Consider the following 22,588-nt stretch of genomic DNA (forward strand, 5'->3'; position numbering starts at 1 on the left):
TATATAGAAAGAATTAGCAAAATCGAAATCTTTTACTGGGATGGTTAGTGCTGCATCTCGACAACTAACTTTTCAGTATTTGGTTCCATTTCGCAGTATGAGGCTCCTGCCAGGGCCAGACTGGAAACCCATGCCGCCCTGGCAAATGTTGTCAGACCAGTCCCAGTACTAAGTGCAGTGACCCTACGACCTATCTCCTGTGTCCAACCAAAGTCTGTGTAACAATCTTCCTCCATCCACCTCTCACTTGAGAGCTTCCATTCCCAGCCCTTCTTGCTCTCTGCCCTTGCCCTTCTAGAACGTGTTCATCCTTCAGCAACCGGTACTGCCTACTATTGGATGTCTTGTTATATAGTGTTCTGCTGCACTTGCAACAAGGTCAGCACTATATAAACAGATTAATGATTAAATAAAATGTTTGATACACTTCAGTTATTGAAGACAGATGTTAACTAACAAACCATGAATGTTGGCATCATGGTGACAGGCATCATGCGCCATAATATATTACAGAAATTAATATTCTTTATTCAGGATGGATTTCGAAATGCATTTGTGGTGGCTCACGAGGCAGGCTTGCATATCTCTGTGAAAAAGACAGTTCAAGTAAGTGACATGATCTATTCTTGACCTGGTCATCTCTCTGACCAATGGTGTTTCAGGCAGGAGAACGCCCGGGATGCATTTTAGGTGGCCCAGCTCTCACTTAAGTCATCCAACCACTGAATAGCACCTGGAATAGGGAAAATGGTCCTTAGCCTGTGTAAGCAACTATTCATAGCGTGCAGTGCTGTAGACTCGTATGCCCTGTCCTCTACTTGGACATTACAACTCATTTCCCTTCTGCGACATTTCAAGTCACAAGAAGTGCTGTGACTCCACCCTTAAAGAGCGCCAAGCGAATGAGCACGTACTACGCACACTATTGCTCTCCACTCAGACAAAAGAGTAGTGAAATTGGATTGTCGAGTGAAGGCAACTATAGTGTGTCATTATATTTTATTTTTAGGCTGTTTAAAGCGCACACTCACTCGAAGGTATCAAGGCACTAAAGATCTGAACAAGGTAAATCTATCGATACAAAAGGGGATGATGGACGGAGCGTTTGAGAAAATCAAACACTCAGCCCCAGTCAACTTATCTGGGTTTAATCCATCACCATTCTTTAGCTCACTCAGCCACCCCAGTTCAGACATGGCCATATGCAAATCAGTCTGACCCTGTGCCTCATGGGAACAGTCCAGCCCGAACTGCCAAGCCATGTCTTCCCTGGACCGGAAACAAGCATCCAGGGACCGGTTTCGGATTCATAATCCTCATCAGCCAGGCTATCTTGAATCTAGTGGCCAAGTGAGCAAGGGACTCACGTCTGAGCATACCCTGCCAGGTAAATCTATCAACTGCTTTAATATTCCCCTCAATAAAAATGATGATGAGGAAAACATCCATATTTTTAACGGTTTCCTAAATTCCATCACTCAGGATTCCCTTCGGAGAACAGAGGCAGAAAGTGCGTTCTGCAGCTTAGCTGCAGACACAAACCAGGGATTGAAGAGCTATAAAAGGACTACACACTGGGTTATGCAGTGTGATTCAGAAATAAATGCTTGCGTCAGGAAACATTTATGGACACATTCCAAGGCTTTTTAACGAACAGCCAGAAAGACAAGTGCCTCAATGCAAGTCAAAAGCACTACAACATTCTGTGTGCAACTGCATCACAGGCGTATTAAACCGCCTATGAAATAAAAACAGCAAAGTGCTTTCCAATGGCGGGGACTTCACATCCCTACTCCCTCAGGCCTCTATTCACCAGGCACCCTTCACTAGAGTTTTCCATTCAAAACACTGCTTGCACCACCTGTGTACCAGCAAGCTCCCGGCCCTGAAATCTGTCCCAGCCACATGGTTATAGGAGCACTGGACATACCAACAACAAAAAGCTCCCATTTGTCAGGTAGAGTGAAAATAATTAATAAACAGGGCCAGCATCACTTAATTTACGCACACCTAAAAACAAAAATATTTACTGGACCCTCGAGTTTCCACTCTATAACATGTGGGCGACTGACTCCAGAACACGGGGGCTCACGGTTCGATCCCCAGCGCCGGCAGATGATCAGCCCAGCACCATGTGACTGGGCAATAGCTCGCTTAATCTTCCAGACGGCCCCCAGCGCCTTAACACCTTCGGGTAATTGTTTGCGCTTTACAAATACTAGACATTTAAAATTACATAAAATGCCCCCATAAATGAATCTGCAATGTAACTAGCGCTCATGTAAAGCCCTCCAACATCTTCGGGTCGCTCGAGTTCACAATATATAAACAAGGGTCAGATAAAATGCGACATGAGTTTCCCAAACCTTGCCCTTAACTGTGCTGCAAGGTTGGGCTGCTGAAGGTCCGGTGGCAGAGGCACACTAAAGCAACAAGCAGTGAAGTGGGAGGGGATTGGGGGGGGGGGGGGGGGGGGGAATCCTCGTACTTTGAAGTCAGGGAAAATTAGAGAGTCAATTTCGAAAACAGCGTCTAACATTTCATCTCAGTATTTGAAAGGGGGAGATTAAGTGATAGGCGCCAAAGTTGAACCACTGAAGATGGGCACATAGTGACACGAGCAGGAATCAAAGATAAAAATAGTCCCCCAAACGAACACACAAAAACAGAGGCATAATGTTAACAGCAATTGGGCAGTGCTCTGTTAGAGGAAACCAAAACACAAAAAGGAGGGCAAAGAGGAAGATTAACCACTAGCAAGCAAGTGACAATCGAAGGTACGAACAAAAAGGCAATGGGCGGGCTGTAAGCCCCGAGTGAATAGAGGTGTCTCGAAAGGATAGTGCATGGCGCTGCCTAAGCTCGACCTAAAAAAGGATCTTCCAGCAAGTGTGGATCGTTTAAAAACAGTGGCTATTAAGTTTCCAGTTCTTTGCTGAACTCAAATGGTGCTGAGGGTTATGAAAGAATAAACAGTCAGACGATAAAGCCTTAGATTTTGGAATTCTTCCTTTGTGACTGGCAGCCAGTGAAGGTTTACCAAGTCATTGGCTACAGTCACATTTCTTAAGATTAAAAATTAATCTGGCCGCTGCATTTTTAACTAATTGTAATTTCTTTGAATATTTGACAGGCAAACCCAAGTAGATTGCATTATAGTAACTCAAGCTTGTGCTGTATCCCTGTGGAAAGTGGACTCTGTAAAGCACTCACACCTTCATAAATTGGGTTCTTTACCTACCCCTATTACTAGGATATTTGTGGATAGTGTATGTATGCTCTACAAACCGTGTTCAATCCGAGCCAATGGTTGCAGGTAGGGCCCACTAGCACTCATATTTGGGGACGGGAACGTATATTTACCATGCAAACTTTGATCCACAGCAGAGAGAAAAACACAAAACCGCTAAATAGGAACGAAGAAAAAGACAAAAACAGTGACAAAGGGAGAAAGCAGTGATAACAAAAAGAACCTATAAGAGTGAGATACAGAGCAGGGAGTATCTGGTTGAGGATTTAAGAGGTATGGTGGAAATAAAACTACGCAGCCTTGGTATTACACACCCCAACCTCCGATAACGCCGGCCCCTGGCTTCTGAGGAAAACTTTGGGCTGCACACTTTCTTTTACAAATTAAGAAGTGCCTACAAGGATTTCCTTTAGCTAAAGTACTGAATGTGTTGAGAGTGAAAAATACATACTTTTTACTATACAGTGTTTTGAGTCTATTGCACAAAGGGGTTTGTTCCTATTGTACCCATGACCCCTCCAATCAAAGACCCCATCACCTACCCAAGTGTCTTTGGCCTTGACTCTTCTGCTAACTTCAGCCGGTGTCCCTAAAACCATGCCATTTTTAGATGGGACACAGTGGAACAGACATCGTACCTTGACCACCGCATGTTTAGACTGTTGCACCTCATCTTCCTGCATAGACCTCCTCGCACAAACTTCCAGCTAATCAGCAGAGTTTAAGAATGAACTTTTGTGGCAGCAGTTCTAATTAGGCCGGCTACCGCTTTTGGACAGCTCTTGCCCTCCACCCCACCAGTTACTGTATCCACTAATATGTCTTACATCCTTTATAACCAACTATTCCTTTCTTTTAGAGGACCACCATCTACCACCCTCCCATGAATTATCTAGTAGCAGCGCCACATCGCCTGAGACTGGAAGCAGCATCACTTCTGGGTGAAAAAATGTGGTGCTTCAAAAACACGCTTAAATGAAATAAATAAAAATATAAATGCACCGTCTCTCAAGCTAAATCCTCGGTCGTGGGAAAACAAACTGTTTCTTTTAAACCAAGGTACCATCATAAATAATTAGAGACATCAAATCAGAAATCAATTATGTTCTGCATGCCATCACTGAAAAAAATGCACCAATTCTTAAACCTCAAACAAAGCAATGTCAAATTCTGCATCAACTCTACTGAGAATGCCCTCAAACTGATCATTTTCTAAATTGAAACACGAATTGGCAAATTGATGAGCAGTATTCAAACAAGGGTCTATCAAAATCACTGGGACTGTAACACCCACCTCAATTATCCACCATCACCAAATCGTCATTCTATCTATCTCATGAAGGCTGCTTGCCTATACTAAAACCCTCCCTAACATGAGGCTATGTCCTGCTTTCTTAATTGGTAAACTAACCTCACTGATCAAAAAATCCTTAACAAATCTCCACTTTTAATCTAAGATTCACCACTTTCAATGTAAAATCAGCGAAAAACGAATAGCTATTTAACTTGTTAAGCATATTAAAGACGAACACCTTGAGGCTCCATACACATGAGGTCTAAACCCAAAGATAATGGGAAAGGTTTTACACATACACAATTTTTTAGACACTTGCTTCTTCTGGATCTCTTTGCTGCTTCTGTTATATTTGAGATCCGAAAAGACTTCCAAGATTCTTAACTCGTTCTCTTCGACACAACAAGAAACACCAGGTGTAGGGAGGTAGAGCCTGCACGGAATCCACCATAATAGAGCACAATATTCCTCAAGAAATTATTTGTGCTCCAATTCTTTTTAATCTGTACAATGTGCAGCTGGAGAAACAGATCCCCCTTAGTTTTCAATCCATCAGTTAGCAGATTTACTATCTATCTCATTTTTTTTAAAAACATGGAATCTTCGATTTCACCGAATTTCCTCATGCTCAACACAAAGAGTACACACATCTTACATCAAATACATCTTACACCAAAATACTCCCATCAAATTTGACCAGCCATTATAAAGGGAGCCCAAAAAAATAATATAATTTACGGGCATTGGCAATCAGTGAAATTCCATACAACATGCCTTACATGCGCATCTCATCATGGATACACTTACCATCCAGCTCACTATAACAGTACACTACCAACTACAGCTGATAAAAAGAATAAAGCCACTTCTCCCCTAAAAGTGAGTTACTCACAGTTACATAAGGTGTGTTGACATCATGCACTTGATTTCGGAAATACCCTACTGCAATGGCTTTCCAAATCTATACTAACTCTAAGTAAGCACCTCCATGCTCACCAAAAGTTCACAGAAATGTAAACACATTACCATAATCCTCAAAGCCCTGCATAGATCTCTGGAGGCTAGAATCAATTTTAAAATACCCTGCATAACCTAAAAGGATATCCGCTGTGGAACTCCTCTTACTTGATCAATCTGCTCTCCAGATCTGGTTTCTCAAGGAGACTCAAAGGCAGAGATACCATAAGGTTGGAAAGTCTCACGTTCTCACTTAAGCTATCTTCAAACTGTCAATTTCCAGGTGCAGCAGCCAATCTATGGAAGTCTTACCCGAAAAGCCTCATACTTTAGCCTCTCTTTGGGTTGTGCATCAACAAAATCTCAAAATGTTTCTCTCCAAATTATCTTAATGTCTGATCTTCACTGCTATCTTCCATTTCGGCTTCATCTACCTTGCACCCATCCCTCAATTTACGTTCTCACCACTCAAACTTTATTTGTAAAACTACACTAGATACAGATGACAACTCATGTGTTAAATGTTCAATCTCTTGTTTGATCGGCAGGATTATATAAAAGAAAGAAACAATACAGAAGCAGCGGCTGACGGAATGAGGGGGGGGAGGGGCTGGGGGAGGAGAGATGGCCGGAGGGGGAGAACAAAATAATAAAATTTAAAAAATACCACTCGCCTCTTTTGCCGGCCGCGTTCCTCCTTCGTTTCTCCGGCAAGTCATGGAACCAGGAAGCACCCAGGCTCCCCATAGCCAATCACAATGCTACAATGCAGTCTTGTGATTGGTCTGAGCGCTGTGGATAGACGCTCAGATGCCGGGACTGGGGGCCTGGGCATGTTCCCCACCAGGCCGAGACAGCCGGCCAAGCAGTCATGCGTACTTTAAGTGTGCAAACCACTCCTCCCCCTGTGCCACTAACCCCGCCCTAACCGAGCCACAAACCTGCGAAAAATAAAATGATAATAACTATGTTATTATCATATTATTTTCCTGCTGAAAGAACAGCTGGGTTTCGTCCGCCTTAGTTGCATAAATGAAAATCAAACGCAGAGATGTTCTGCCACCATCGACGATGAAACCCAATGTACAGCCAACAGAGGGCCAGACCATTTATAGAAGCTGTAAGCTTTCAATAACATATGCACAAAATCCTGTGTTAGTTCCTTCAAATAATGTTTGACTTTTCAAATGAACAAGTTCATGAACGCTATTGATGATACAACGTTGCCTACGGCTATGAGGGGTTTTGTGGGAACAAGGAGAGGATAAAGACCAGTAAAGGATGTAGATCATGATAAGAGTAGTGCAGGAAGGGTTTGTTTTAGTTTGTTTGTGATAGGACTATGGTGAAAAGGCGGCTTTGAATAAATATACAACAAGGACGTTTAACCAGCAACAATTAAAGAAATAATGGGTTTTGTTGATAAGGAACAGTACTATTTGTCACAGGATGTTCAACTGGAAGGTTTGACCAACACATCATTGAACACGTTGCACAAACCAATACGATTTGTCCCCATGCACCTATCAAAGGGATACATTTACAACCCTTTCAGAGCACATCAATGTTGTCATATTCGCAAGGATGATTGTCTCTAGTGAGGATACAATGTCAGTGTTTCTCTGCTAAAGCTCTAGAGCAGAATGAGTTTCTGTTCCAGCATGGTCAATGTTTAGGACAGTCTCTGCAAATGTGGATTAATCACAAAGAGATAATCTGAGGTTATCAATGGTACAGATCTACAGACACTGGGTTCCAAAAACTTACAAATTAATCAAAAAGAAACGTTAATAACAGTGTTGTACCTCAGCAAGAGCCTTCACTGAATACACTTGTGCTCTTTGGCTAGTATGTTCTACAGAATTTGGGGCCCAAACAAATCTAAAAGTTGGCAATGACCTTCGTTCAGCACATAACAATAGACGAAAGACAAATTAGCGACTGGCACACCGAATCATTCATTTGATTTGTACCTGTAGTGATGGTTCTGTGTTGTTGGTGCGACCGAACCGCTGTCGCGTTACGATTACAGAAGGGTTTTGTCCAGGAATATTTTGACTGTGCACAGTAACCCTTGGTATTCTCCCATCCTGGCCTTTCTCCTGTTCGCTATCCATCGGGTCGACTTTCTTTACTGGCACTGACACTGGAATGATTAAGGGCATCACGCTGTCATTTTCCCGAACTTTTTTGGCAGCTGAAACGTCCTCGCAATTCACGTTACTCTTAACTTCCACTTGCACTCTTGCCTCCTCTGCAGCCTTTTCATCCTAATGATAAAACAGTTGAAAAAAGAAAACATCAGGCAAAGCAATTAAGACAAGGAGATTGCTAAAAACATGCAGACAAATACTTGTAAATCAGAGATAAAACCTTTGTGCATCTCAATTTCAACATTTCTACATTGCATATCTTCTAGCACCCCTTCTGCTCAGGTTTTCCTTGGGCTGCACTTTATTCCTCTAGTGTGTCTTGGCTTACATAAAATGTCCTCTCTTCTTTCCTTTATTCATCTCCAAGTAAATTAAATTGTTCTCGAATCCGGTGGTCACCAACTTTCCACAACATGTGGCAGACCACTTTTTTTTTTACCCTGTGGGCTTTTGTCAGGATCTACTTCACATATTTGGTCAGCAGAGTGGGAATATGAAGATGTGTGGACCTCTATTTCACAGATTCTGGACTCGGTGAGTTAAAACACAATGGTGGGTGTAGGAGGATAATATGGGTGTTGCATGAGTGTGTGTGTGGGGCAATGATAGGAGCGTGTGTGAGATTTCATTTTGTTGTCACAATGGTATTTGTGTTAAGATATTTTAGTAAAACTTACTAACTAAATAATTTTGGTCACTGATCAATGGTAGAGAGGTTTGGCAAAAATTGTAGTATGAGCATCCATTTCTACTTGGAGCCGCACAGTTCTGATTTAGTTGTCGGCATGGAAAACACTGGTAGAAGCATTTACCAACTAGCAGAACATTGGTGACAGCCACCTTGTCTGATAAGACAAAGAATGGGAAAAAGTATTCAATAAAGGTTACACTAGAAAAAAGTAACAGGTCTGTGAGCCAACAAGATGCCATAAACAAAAAAAAAAATCAAAGTCTGTACTAGGAAGGGTTGAAACTCCAATACCGAAAATTACAGTCTTTATTTACTACATACCATTAGGTCTGTTGTAAGTAAATTAGATTGACTGGTATATTTACAATTAACTAATGAAGCAGCATCTACAACTGAACAAGAGGAACAAAATACCATGGGAGCAGAGGCACCTGTCTCCACTTACCAATCGTTGCTCAACATACACTATGAATAATTCTCTGAAGTTAGCAATTTTACCGTGGGAGGCTCCATACCACACATTACTTTATTCAGCTAAGACGGTGTGACCGGAGTTGAATGGTGTTGTTAGTCCAAGAATTTGAGGTAAAGCCTGCCTAAACAAGCATTTTCAATGCAATAGGTCTCGCATTTACGCGAATTCAACCTATTGGCATTGTAAATGACAATGTCTTTTATTTAGGTTTTAAAAACCAAAAACATAAATAAAAGGCATTATCGTTTACAAGGCCAATAGTTTACACTTGCGTAAAAGCGAGACCTATTGCATTGCATATTTTTGTTCTCTATAGGCTTCATTACTGGTCAGAGTGGTTTCTTTTTGGAGAGTAGAGGAATGGATACCACTCTAGCCAGACTTAAACGGGTCAGTACAGCATTACCAAAATTACCAGATGCAGGAGTTTCGGGCCCGCTTTCAACAGGTGCAAATTTGCACCCGATTGAACCATCCACGGTTTGCATGACATTTTCCAACTGCTCAAAGTAGGTGGGAAATGTCTGTAGTCCAGTCCCAGGATTGTAAGGGACCCCATAATCCCAGTTTTGAACGGTATTACCCATTCCAAGGACCTCAAATCATATTGCCTGGATTCAGGGGTGGAGATCTCTTCTCTGAATTCTGGCCAACTCAGCTGCCACTCCTAAGCTTTCTGTTTGCAACTCTGCGTACTAAGCTTTTGGTACCGAATATCATTAATCTAAACAACTGCATGTGCTCCAGCACTACAAGAGTAGGTTACTGTGGCTCATTTTTTCAGTATTGTCCAATCAGGCTCTGCACAGAGAATCACAACGTTTGTCCTGAAAAAAGTCCACTGCACCTCAGAGTAGGGCTAGCATGTTGACCAGCGGCAAGGGTTTAAATATTCCACACTATTTTAACTGTATCATAATGGGGACATAAATAGTTTGTTATCTGCCATGAGGTATTTTTAACAGTATTGCATCTCTATATCACAGGAAGTGGGGATAACCTCTTCACCATCACCCGTTTAGGTCACCCACCACCACACAGACAAGACTCATCAGTCACCCTCTGCTGGTAAAACATCCATAAGAGCTCCCCTCTTAAGCAGGATTACAGACCACGCTGGTGACCGTGGCTACAGGCATGAGGAGGTGCCCTATGGTGAAGCATGCCACCAAACGGTGGGTGAGAGCTACCATCCTAAAAAGAAGGGATTCTTTTACATAAACTTGGATCATAAAACCATTGCTTCATTAGTCCACTCACTCATCAGGTGCCGGGAGGTGATATATATATATATATATATATACACACACACACACACACACACACCTACCCTTCGTTACAGGGCTCAATATTGCAGCTCAACAGCTCACCTGCTCTTAAAACACAAACTACTGTACATCAATATGTGTTTGTACAGCATAATACCGAAACTCAAAGGCACACCTACTCTTGAAGATGCGACTGCAGCTTAGTGTTCCCTGTGTGCATGAAGCACATGCTACTCCAGATCGATGCCTCACCTTCGCTCGATGCCCAGCCTGTGCTGGAAGTGTGCATTAGTGCAAACAGATGTCCCACTGATACTTGCAGCTCATGCTATTGTAGCTCATATCACACTGGTACTTGAATTGTGACTCGAAATACAAGCTAGACCTACTGGCTTTGCCAGGGGTTGTTTTGGTATTCAACTTTCTCATGTAACGAAAACAAATCGAAAATTCGTCACACCTACTATTTTTAGAAGTGCATAAGAACACAAAGGTTTTGATTATTGCCCTTCTTCATAGATAGACATAATCCATGAACTATAGAATGAATATTCAAAACAAATAAGCATTTAATACAATGCCTACTACTAATAAGGTAGCCCTCTTCTATTAAACCAAATGTCATGTTGCTTTTAAAGCCAATGTTCCACTTTCAATTGAAAAATATCTACCTTCACTTCGTTTTACAACAGGATTAATGGTGAAATTAATAAACCAAGGCATTTCTAGCTCGTCCTATTTCAATGACTCATTTGTTCCTCCCCATCACCAGATCTCACCTCTAAGTATTATTCAATCATTTCGGTTATTCTGTATTATAATGTACATCTTCCATGAAAACCACTTAAACCATATGAACATGCGTATTTAACTAAAAACACTTAAGGTATTTAATTTAAATATCCAAGCCCTTGCCTCTGCACAAAAAAGAAAGTAACTTGCGCCATCTCATCTAGGATATCATCCGAGTGCTCAATTACATATAGAATCAAAGTCCTGAGCTCTCGTAAGTCTGGGATAACAAAAAGATCTACGATGTGTGTTAAATTTGGCTACTTCATTAGTGAAGCCGTTACAGCAAACAATTCACAGCTCTCCTGTGCAGCTTTACCATATGAAGCGCCAGTTGTCTATATCAGCAGGGCTTGTCCAACACGGCCACTGCTGGTTCCGTACAGTGGTGGTGTGTTATATACATCCTACTGTGTGCCATAAAGTAGCTAACAGCCTTAAGACATGGGCGCACTGGTCCAGATACTCAGCTCCAAACGATTTGGTCAGACACAAAACATTACAACTATTGTGCATGAAAAATAAGGAGCTAAGACGTATATGATGGCAAGTAGAAACATTGTACGTCAATGGGCGTTCAGATGGTAGACACGGAGAGGCATGTTAGCCTATGAATCTCCTATCGAGTAAAGAACAACAAGCCATGAGCGTGCACGCTCCCGAACTTCCGGTTTCGGGATGTGCACGCTCACGGCTGTCGTGGGGCGGGACATCTGTCTTTGCGAGAAGCCCGCGCCCACGGAGTGGATGGCCCAGAGGACCGGTAGCAGCAGAAGTCAGGAGTGGCGGCTGAGGCGGCTGATGCGGTAAGTGGGGCTTGGAACGTGTGTGTGTGTGTGTGTGTGTGTGTCCGCGCGCGTGTGTCCGCGCGCGTGTGTCTGCGCGCGTGTGTCCGCGCGCGTGTGTCTGCGCGCGTGTGTCTGCGCGCGTGTGTCTGCGCGCGTGCCTGCGCGTGTGCGTGTCTGCGCGTGCGCGTGTCTGCGCGTGTGCGTGTGTCTGCGCGTGTGTGTGATGCGGTAAGTGGGGCTTGGAACGTGTGTGTGTGTCTGCGCGCGTGTGTCTGCGCGCGTGTGTCTGCGCGCGTGCGTCTGCGCGCGTGCGTCTGCGCGCGTGTGTCTGCGCGCGTGTGTCTGCGCGCGTGTGTCTGCGCGCGTGTGTCTGCGCGCGTGTGTCTGCGCGTGTGCGTGTCTGCGCGTGCGCGTGTCTGCGCGTGTGCGTGTGTCTGCGCGTGTGTGTGATGCGGTAAGTGGGGCTTGGAACGTGTGTGTGTGTCTGCGCGCGTGTGTCTGCGCGCGTGTGTCTGCGCGCGTGCGTCTGCGCGCGTGTGTCTGCGCGCGTGCGTCTGCGCGCGTGTGTCTGCGCGCGTGTGTCTGCGCGCGTGCGTGTCTGCGCGCGTGTGTCTGCGCGCGTGTGTCTGCGCGCGTGTGTCTGCGCGCGTGCGTCTGCGCGCGTGCGTCTGCGCGCGTGCGTCTGCGCGCGTGCGTCTGCGCGCGTGCGTCTGCGCGTGTGCGTCTGCGCGTGTGCGTGTGTCTGCGTGTGTCTGCGCGTGTGCGTGTGTCTGCGTGTGTCTGCGCGTGTGCGTGTGTCTGCGCGTGTGCGTGTGTCTGCGCGTGTGCGTGTGTCTGCGCGTGTGCGTGTGTCTGCGCGTGTGCGTGTGTCTGCGCGTGTGCGTGTGTCTGCGCGTGTGCGTGTGTCTGCGCGTGTGCGTGTGTCTGCGCGTGTGCGTGTCTGCGCGTGTGCGTGTCTGCGTGTGTGTCTGCGTGTGTGTCTGCGCGTGTGCGTGTGTCTGCGTGTGTGTCTGCGCGTGTGTGTGTGTCTGCGCGTGTGTGTGTGTCTGCGCGTGTGTGTGTGTCTGCGCGTGTGTGTGTGTCTGCGCGTGTGTGTGTGTCTGCGCGTGTGTGTGTGTCTGCGCGTGTGTGTGTGTCTGCGCGTGTGTGTGTGTCTGCGCGTGTGTGTGTGTCTGCGCGTGTGTGTGTGTCTGCGCGTGTGTGTGTGTCTGCGCGTGTGTGTGTGTCTGCGCGTGTGTGTGTGTCTGCGCGTGTGTGTGTGTCTGCGCGCGTGTGTGTGTCTGCGCGCGTGTGTCTGCGCGCGTGCGTGTGTCTGCGCGCGTGCGTCTGCGCGCGTGCGTCTGCGCGCGTGCGTCTGAGCGCGTGCGTCTGAGCGCGTGCGTCTGAGCGCGTGCGTCTGAGCGCGTGCGTCTGAGCGCGTGCGTGCGTCTGCGCGCGTGCGTCTGCGCGTGTGCGTGTGTCTGCGCGTGTGTCTGCGCGTGTGTCTGCGCGTGTGTCTGCGCGTGTGTCTGCGCGTGTGTCTGCGCGTGTGCGTGTGTCTGCGCGTGTGCGTGTGTCTGCGCGTGTGCGTGTGTCTGCGCGTGTGCGTGTGTCTGCGCGTGTGCGTGTGTCTGCGCGTGTGCGTGTGTCTGCGCGTGTGCGTGTGTCTGCGCGTGTGCGTGTGTCTGCGCGTGTGCGTGTGTCTGCGCGTGTGCGTGTGTCTGCGCGTGTGCGTGTGTCTGCGCGTGTGCGTGTGTCTGCGCGTGGGCGTGTGTCTGCGCGTGTGCGTGTCTGCGCGTGTGCGTGTGTCTGCGCGTGTGCGTGTGTCTGCGCGTGTGCGTGTGTCTGCGCGTGTGCGTGTCTGCGCGTGTGCGTGTCTGCGCGTGTCTGCGCGTGTGTGTCTGCGCGTGTCTGCGCGTGTGTGTCTGCGTGTGTGTCTGCGCGTGTGTGTGTGTCTGCGCGTGTGTGTGTGTCTGCGCGTGTGTGTGTGTCTGCGCGTGTGTGTGTGTCTGCGCGTGTGTGTGTGTCTGCGCGTGTGTGTGTGTCTGCGCGTGTGTGTGTGTCTGCGCGTGTGTGTGTGTCTGCGCGTGTGTGTGTGTCTGCGCGTGTGTGTGTGTCTGCGCGTGTGTGTGTGTCTGCGCGTGTGTGTGTGTCTGCGCGTGTGTGTGTCTGCGCGTGTGTGTGTCTGCGCGTGCGTGTGTGTGTGGGCGTGCGTGTGTGTCTGCGCGCGTGTGTCTGCGCGCGTGTGTCTGCGCGCGTGCGTCTGCGCACGCGCGTGTGTCTGCGCGCGTGCGTGTGTCTGCGCGCGTGCGTGTGTCTGCGCGTGCGTCTGAGCGCGTGCGTCTGCGCGCGTGCGTGTGTCTGCGCGCGTGCGTGTGTCTGCGCGTGCGTCTGAGCGCGTGCGTCTGAGCGCGTGCGTGCGTCTGAGCGCGTGCGTGCGTCTGAGCGCGTGCGTCTGAGCGCGTGCGTCTGAGCGCGTGCGTCTGAGCGCGTGCGTGTGTCTGCGCGCGTGCGTCTGCGCGCGTGCGTGCGTCTGCGCGCGTGCGTCTGCGCGTGTGCGTGTGTCTGCGCGTGTGCGTGTGTCTGCGCGTGTGCGTGTGTCTGCGCGTGTGCGTGTGTCTGCGCGTGTGTCTGCGCGTGTGCGTGTGTCTGCGCGTGTGCGTGTCTGCGCGTGTCTGCGCGTGTCTGTGTCTGCGTGTGTGTGTGTGTCTGCGTGTGTGTGTGTGTCTGCGCGTGTGTGTCTGCGCGTGTGCGCGTGTGTGTGTGTGCGCGTGTGTGTGTGTGTGCGCGTGTGTGTGTGTGTCTGCGCGTGTGTGTGTGTCTGCGCGTGTGTGTGTGTCTGCGCGTGTGTGTGTGTCTGCGCGTGTGTGTGTGTCTGCGCGTGTGTGTGTGTCTGCGCGTGTGTGTGTGTCTGCGCGTGTGTGTGTCTGCGCGTGTGTGTGTGTCTGCGCGTGTGTGTGTGTGTCTGCGCGTGTGTGTGTGTGTCTGCGCGTGTGTGTGTGTGTCTGCGCGTGCGTGTGTGTGTGTCTGCGCGTGTGTGTGTGTCTGCGCGTGTGTGTGTGTGTCTGCGCGTGTGTGTGTGTGTCTGCGCGTGCGTGTGTGTGTGTGTCTGCGCGTGCGTGTGTGTGTGTGTGTCTGCGCGTGCGTGTGTGTGTGTGTGTCTGCGCGTGCGTGTGTGTGTGTCTGCGCGTGCGTGTGTCTGCGCGCGTGCGTGTGTCTGCGCGCGTGCGTGTGTCTGCGCGCGTGCGTGCGTCTGCGCGCGTGCGTGCGCGCGCGTCTGCTCTGCGCGCGCGTGCGTCTGCTCTGCGCGCGCGTGCGTCTGGTCTGCGCGCGTGCGTGTGTCTGCGCGCGTGCGTGCGTCTGCGCGCGCGTCTGCGTGCGCGTGTGCGTCTGCGCGTGTGCGTGTGTCTGCGCGTGTGCGTGTGTCTGCGCGTGTGTCTGCGCGTGTGCGTGTGTCTGCGCGTGTGCGTGTGTCTGCGCGTGTGCGTGTGTCTGCGCGTGTGCGTGTGTCTGCGCGTGTGCGTGTGTCTGCGCGTGTGCGTGTCTGCGCGTGTGCGTGTCTGCGCGTGTGCGTGTGTGTGTGTCTGCGCGTGTGTGTGTGTCTGCGCGTGTGTGTCTGCGCGTGTGTGTGTGTCTGCGCGTGTGTGTGTGTCTGCGCGTGTGTGTGTGTCTGCGCGTGTGTGTGTGTCTGCGCGTGTGTGTGTCTGCGCGTGTGTGTGTCTGCGCGTGTGTGTGTGTGTCTGCGCGTGTGTGTGTGTCTGCGCGTGTGTGTGTGTCTGCGCGTGTGTGTGTCTGCGCGTGTGTGTGTGTGTGTGCGTGCCTTCGGCCGGCCTGCGTAAGCACGTCCACAGACCCTGGTAGGCTTGTGCACCACTCTGTCTCCCTTGACAAGCAACTCGGAGACAATAGGTCTCGAGCGAGACCTAAAAATATTTGTGGGCACTCTGCTGTTGGACTCACAACATGTGATTCAACAAAATATGTGACATCTGTAATAAGCATGAAGATGAAATGAGAATGGGCTTTGACACATTTGGTTAAACTGTTAATATTTCAATGTTAACTATTAATTTCAATGATAAGTTGAAGTCAATATTAATGTGGAATTTTATAATACAAGGCAAGAAACAATTGGCCCTGCTTGAATCCAACCTTTACACTTTTGCCTCTTGTTATCTATGAGCTATAATGGTTGCGGGTAGGAATTTAATATTGATCCAAATGTGACATGTCTTGGATGTGTTTTGGGGAAGGAACCTTTAGCGCAAGGCCATTTTCTATCCTAGAAATGATGATGATGTGTTTTAATAGGTTATCAACACAATCTATATTTTGAGGCTATTGTGTAAACCTAAGGTATACTTTATTTCATGAGGCTGAAGTAAAGGAAAGTGGCCATCTTGTGCCCAAAGTTTATTTTGTGCATTTGATTTTCAATTGTATTATCTTTCCTTACAAAATATCTACAAGTCTCCAGACCGAGTGTTCATTTCTATTGAAAGTGCACATATGTTTTTCGTGGCATTCAGAATTTGCCTGAAGTGAACAATGTATTATTTTGTCATGATAATATTATAGCTTTCTCCACTCATGCTTGGTTTGAGTGCAGAGAATTGAAAAGTGGCTATCAAACTACTTTTATGTTGCATTAAAGTTTAGAGATGGGCACTTGATTCAATAACTTAAGCAACTATGTGTAAGTTGTAATATGGGATAGAAGATTTTAAAAATCCGTTCACTACATATGAAATTGCGAAACAAGGTCTAGCATAATTACTTGAGGACTCTAAAAATGTTAACTGTTAATCAGCATGCCATTAACACTTGTGTGAGTTACATTAATGATGTAACTGAATTTTATGGTAGCACAATTATGCTAAAAAAATCGCAATTGAACTGTAGCGAATACACCTTTTCTACGTGGTTACCCCATATTCTTTGCCTTTTTCTGGACACTATGTGCCAGAGGCACCACTTCACACTGGCTAGGCTACAATTTAAATCCACTGCAGTAACATATGGCAAGGAAATGAGCCATGGCCTGTATGAAAAGCCTATTTTTAGATATTCATAAGTCACCCCTAAAATGTGCCTCAAAAGTCCACAGGGCCGGATGATCATTTTTATAAATATAAGGCACATTACATACTGGGGCAGTGTGTTCACACGTTGAAATAAAACCCAAAAGTATTTTCATTGTGTAGGCCCTGTGCACCTTTTCCCTACAAAGGCCTAGATCGAATTAAAATCTTTACTGCTTATATCTGCTTGGAGAAATGCTAGATAATGCTTCAGTTCCTACTTAATTTTGGAAATGTTATTTACTGATCAAATTAGATTTGAATTACCTGGAGTGGACAAAGTAACTGTAATAATTGACTTTAAATTGCCGAGCCATAAATGGATTAGAGCCAGTTCTACCACTCATCGTGGCTCTAGGGGTAGAATAAACATCTGTAACCGTTCTGGGCCTAGGAAGAACAAATGGGAGTTAACTGATGACAACGTAGCAGGGATTAGCCATGTGCCAGTCGATAAGAACAATTGATAGGGCAAAGGGTAGCTTTAGCACTACTTTATATGGGAAGAGAGCTCATGTAAACATTGAGTGGTTAAGGAGCTGAAGACAGACCTGCAAGGGGCAAGCTCAGAGTCTACCATCTTGAAAGAGGCAGTGGCGTAACGAAACTTGAGGGGGGCCCCTGCCAAGTACATGGAGAGACCCTCCTCTGGACTCAAACAGGAACTCTGAGGCCAGGGTAATATGCAGAGGGGGGCCTCTGGAGCTCAGGGGAAACCAGGGGCTACAGGACTGAGCAATAGAACTGTCCCAGCAGCTCAAGACTACTTCTAACGGTAAAGTCTTTGATCAGGACGACCCACTTGTTGTATGACATCAATTCCATCACGTTGTGCCTCAAATTGAGCCTAGCTACTGGTCCACTGTGAATTTTATTTTTACATGGCACTCTACACTTTATAGGTGCTTTGCAAATTAAACCATCATAAACAAACATATCTGGCTCCCCTTAACCTATTAATGACATTTGTGTCTTACTCATTAATATGTTCTCCTCTATTTTACTTAACTGGTTTGGTAATTTTGTTCTTTCATTTTCTTCACTTTAAAATTGTTGACACAGCTTTAACTTAACATGTGCTTCACTGTGGATTGTATGCTGCTTGTGCAATAGCATTCGACCTAACCAAGAATGGTTTACTGAGTTGGTAGGAGTAAACCCCTACCGAATTGACTCCATTCCTGAAAGGCAACAATGGCTAGTCAGCGACTTCGAGCTGTTAAACTGTGTGACGCTATGTCACATAAAAAATATAATATCAATGAAGCATCTGACAGCAGTATGGCCTGATATGTTACCTGTGCTGCATTAACTAGAGTATTGATTGGTGGGCAACATAACTGCCTCCATGGTTACACTGAGAAGTATATACACAAAACATAACAGATTCCTTGCATGAAGCAATCATTAACCCCAATTTTAAGAAAGTGGGCCCAAACAACAAGGCAAATTATTATTAGTACACCTACAAATGGATGAAATATTAGAAGCGTTTGGCAAGTGCTTCCATGTATAAACATTTGACTATGAAAGTCACTCCCATATAAACAGGGGGGCTTCCACAAAAATGACACAACCGTTTACTGCTTTCCTCTTTAGGCCATTGCTAAGACATTGGAGGGGGCAACTCTGCTACTACTTCATCACTGATATCCTGTTAGTGTTCAATTCAACCAATCAGGCAACCTCATGGCAGAAGTAGGATGGCTGAGCAATACCTTAAGGCTTACTTGCCATTCTTAGATTGATCCACAATAAGAACTTGAGACAGGTAGAAGTAGATATTGGTGGAAGAGTGGGTCAGCGCATCATAATGAACAACAGTCTCAAATGGATGTGTTCAGGCAGCAGAACTGTTTGGACCCTACTTTGCTAAAATACCTGGTTATGTTCTGTTGCTATGTGTATACTTAAAGGGAGTAGACGTTTTATATGGAATATATAACATTGAGATAAGAGAACGGCATGGAGGACTTTGGGTGAAGACGTCCCAGCCTTCCGGCTTCAGCCAATAAAGTTGTGCACTCCAGAATTTGTGTATGGCATATTTGTGCACCTCCAAACACAAGAGCGTGGCGACGAACGTCTGAAGCCTGTACCTACGCAAACGAGGATTTAAACTCAGATACTCAGTGGAGCAACTGTGTGTTAATTGACAGTCATGACAGGTTCACCGCGGAGACCTGGTATTTTGAGGAGCCACGGCAGGAGACATTTCTTTGCATGGATGAGTCTGCTTTTCTGCAAAAGCCTGGTTGCAGCTTTTTTTTTTTTTTAAGGAAGGATAGCAGTGAGCGGTGCATGAGCCTGGTTGCCGTGTTTAAAAGATAAAGTGCACATGTGACTCACTGGTGTCGTGGAACGTGAGGCGCAGAACGAATGCTTCGTCCAGCGTGTCCTGCTGCAGTGCTTATTCTATTGACGCGACACACGAAAAGCGCAAGGTGAGCGTGAGCACAGCTGCAACGTACGCACTCTGGGACACACACTGTTAAACGAAGCTAGTGCAACAACCTGCAAAATAGTAACATTACGTGCGAGGTCACACAACGTGGCCCCATGTCAACACAACTTAGGATAACCTGAAAGTGTTCAAACACCGTATTATCTTGAAAATCAATGACATTCCTAAGGTATACAAAGTCAGGAATATCCCTATTACGAAATGAGTGGAGGTATCAAAGGATGGGGAAAAATGGGTTGTAACTAGTGTGATAGAATCTATTGAGTCTTCTGAATGGGTTTCTCCATTGGTAGTGGCCAGGCGCAACAATGGAAAGATCTGCTTATGTGTGGATCTGTGCCATTTAAATGACAACATTGTGGTCAACTGATTTCCACTACCTAAAACCCAAGAAATGGTCATGTGTCTCAAGGGGGCCAAGGTATTTTCCACCATTGAATTGTTGGTCGCATACCACCAGATCTCTTTTAACACCCAACTCTGTGAAGTATACAGCATTCATTGCACCTTTCGGGTGTTTCCAATTCAAAAGAATGCCTTTCTGCACGGTGTCTGTGGCCGCACTCTTTCAGAGACTCATGTTCAAAGTTTTTGGGAAAGAACCAGGCATCAAGTTTTTCGAGGGTGACATTTTGATCTTTGGGGGAGACAATGGCATTCACAACTCAAGGCTGCGGAGAGTGTTGGAAATTTTGGCAAAGAATGGTCTGACTTTGAAATTCTCAAAATGTAAGTTTGCTAAGGAAAAACGGACATATTTAGGGTATGAACAGGGATGTGGAATTCCTATAGTCCGACGGCCAGGACATATTGTTTGAGGTCAAGGGCAACAAGCTTTAATGTGTATTTTGTCCTTTGGACAAGTAGGCCCAACCCCCTACAGCACAATCCCTTTGGCTGCCAGTTTACGGTAACACATTATGGATAAGGGAGGGGCATTGTCTGCAGTTAAGGTAAGATTTGTGTCCATTTGTAAATACTGTTCAAATTTGTATTTATGGTTCGTTAATGCAAAGCCTTTATTAGTAGCGCGAGCGCTCTAATTAAATGTTGTAAGCTAGGACTGCAGAACTCACAGTGGTTCCAGTATAAAAATCTGTACACACGTTTTCAAAAGTTTAGCAATATGAGGCTATGTATAATGCTCCCAGAATGCTTTCTGATTAGATGAAAATATTTGCAGAAGCTCAAAAGCAAGATTGAGGAGTCTTTTCTTTCAAAATAAAATGTTCACAAAAAATTGGGAGTAGGAAAAAAACATTTAGATAAACTACTGTTAAATATTAGGTACCATTTCTGTGCAGGATTGTTTGGTAAAATGTGTTGATGTATGCTAGTATTTTCCAAAGATATTCATAATGGAAAATCAGTGTAACTAGTTCCAATAAGATTACGAAAAACAAAAATAAACAAGTATTTACAAAGCCGGCAAGTCTGAAATTGGTGGGCAGCCTTTTGTTTTTGTCAATGTGTGACTTGTTTTGGCATGGTTTTTGTAAAACCTTATTGGTGTTGGAGCTACCGGGCCCTCACAATTATAATCAGCATTGGCATCAGCAAAAAATGTTTGGGTCTCAAAAAGAGCACACTGCCACACTAGTTCCTGGCACTGAACAAAACTACTCTGTGTGTATATATGCTCCTTTGTGAAAGAGCAGAATGCTGTCACTCACAGTGAAGCCAGCCAATATACCGAGAGAAACATTTTAGTAAAAACAAAATGTCATGGTTAACACCAAACCATGTCTTAAAAGTGCACCCAAAAGTGCACCCATGGTGCATGTCTTTGCATTAAGTGCAGATATACAACTTTTGTGAATTCACAAGAATTTACAGAAGTAGGCCAAGAAATAGTACTCCTAGAAAATATTTGTGAACTGCATTTCAGCATGAGCAAATATGCATGTCTAGATTTGCTCATGCAAAAATCTGATTGTTTGCAAGTTCACTTTTCCTTCAATCACTTTTTGCCCAACCCCGAAAGAAGTTTCACACCTTCTATTGTAAGTAATGTTCCAAGCATTCAGTATGGGAATAGATTAGAGAAGAGTTGGTGAAAACACTTAAAACATGCAAGTTAGTAGGTCTGCACATTCCAACCCTGGAACAGTTGCTTACCACTACCTTCAGCCCCAGTATTTTGGTCTGCGGAAAAGTGGCAACATAAGGGAATTCCTAATTTTCAGACCCTTCTGTGGAGGGACTCCTGGCATAATCAGAGAGGCTATATCAGAGCTTTTATATAACAAGATTGCGGACGTAATCTGTAGCTGCCTTACAAGGCACAAAAGGACAAGTGGTTTTTGTTACAGGACAAGTAGATTTATGAAGCAACCTGCCGCATGGACAAGTAGATATTTTATTAAATTCCACACCCCTGATTAAATCAGAGTTGATATAGTAAAATCTAAAACGTCTCATTAACAAAAAAATAGATTTCATAGGATGCAACTGCTGAAAAACAAATCCAAATTTGAATGGACTGTGTGGATAGTCAAAATGAGTTCAATCTTATTACATCGGAGATCGATAAAATACCAGCCTTGGATTGTTTTGATCCCAGTTTAAACTGTGGATCCCCCACAGATGCCAGTGGTAAAAGGTTGGGTGCAGTTCTGACCCCGAGAGACAAGGAGGGTAAAGACAAGGAGGGGAAAGAGCTAATAATCTCTTACCCCTGGGGCTCTTTCGCTTACTGAAGAAAGGCAACAGCAAAAGAAAAAACGGCTGACCGGGGTCATGCACATCAAATTCCTATGTACATTCTATTAATTGATGGTGCAAACACTTCCTGCACCCGTCATCTGGAGATACAAATAGTGGCCAAATGTTCAAGAAAAATGGAAGGTACACTCGTAGCGGAATCAATCAATCCAATCAAATTTATTTCAGAAAGTACTTCTTTATTTAGTTAGTCTTAAAACTGTCACACAGCCAACGGGTTTCGTCCCTAATTACCAGAGGGAACTTCGCCAGGGCTCATGAATGTCCAACTCAGTAGTCGAAATTGTATGTATTATAGGTCAGTGTGAATCTCATAAGTACAGTCAGCCCCAAATGAGAGATGGACATGTGTAGCGGTATCTTGCACCCCAGAGGTAGGGAGTTCCAAATATCCAGAGTTAATATGCAATGCGTAAAGTTCCAAAGAACCGCTTTGGCTTCAAAGGATATATTAATTAAAGGTTCCTGATGTAAGGCCTGTACTCGTTAATCGTGTCACGGAGCGGCATTATAATATTGGCCCAGAGGTACCCTTAAGCTGTAACATACTTGGAATTTAGGTCATTTATTTTCTACGTGTCTCTAATCTTGTGATGAATGCTTTATATGACGTTCTGAGAAGATATGTGCTGTATTTAATACATAATAAAGATTTTTTCTTTAAATGCCCAT

General features: G+C 45.7%; 1 protein-coding gene across 4 annotated transcripts in view; it reads right to left on the minus strand.

The window, feature by feature from the left end:
- MIDEAS (mitotic deacetylase associated SANT domain protein) overlaps positions 1 to 22,588 on the minus strand; it is a 733,716-nt gene that overhangs the window by 144,239 nt on the left and 566,889 nt on the right. For all 4 annotated transcript variants that reach the window (XM_078659668.1, XM_078659669.1, XM_078659670.1 and 1 more), the window contains one exon: positions 7,475 to 7,771. In XM_078659668.1, the coding sequence (XP_078515794.1) occupies positions 7,475 to 7,771 (297 nt within the window). The remainder of the gene's footprint in view (positions 1 to 7,474; positions 7,772 to 22,588) is intronic.

Source organism: Lissotriton helveticus, chromosome 9 (assembly GCF_964261635.1).
Source record: "Lissotriton helveticus chromosome 9, aLisHel1.1, whole genome shotgun sequence".
Lineage (NCBI taxonomy): Eukaryota > Metazoa > Chordata > Amphibia > Caudata > Salamandridae > Lissotriton > Lissotriton helveticus.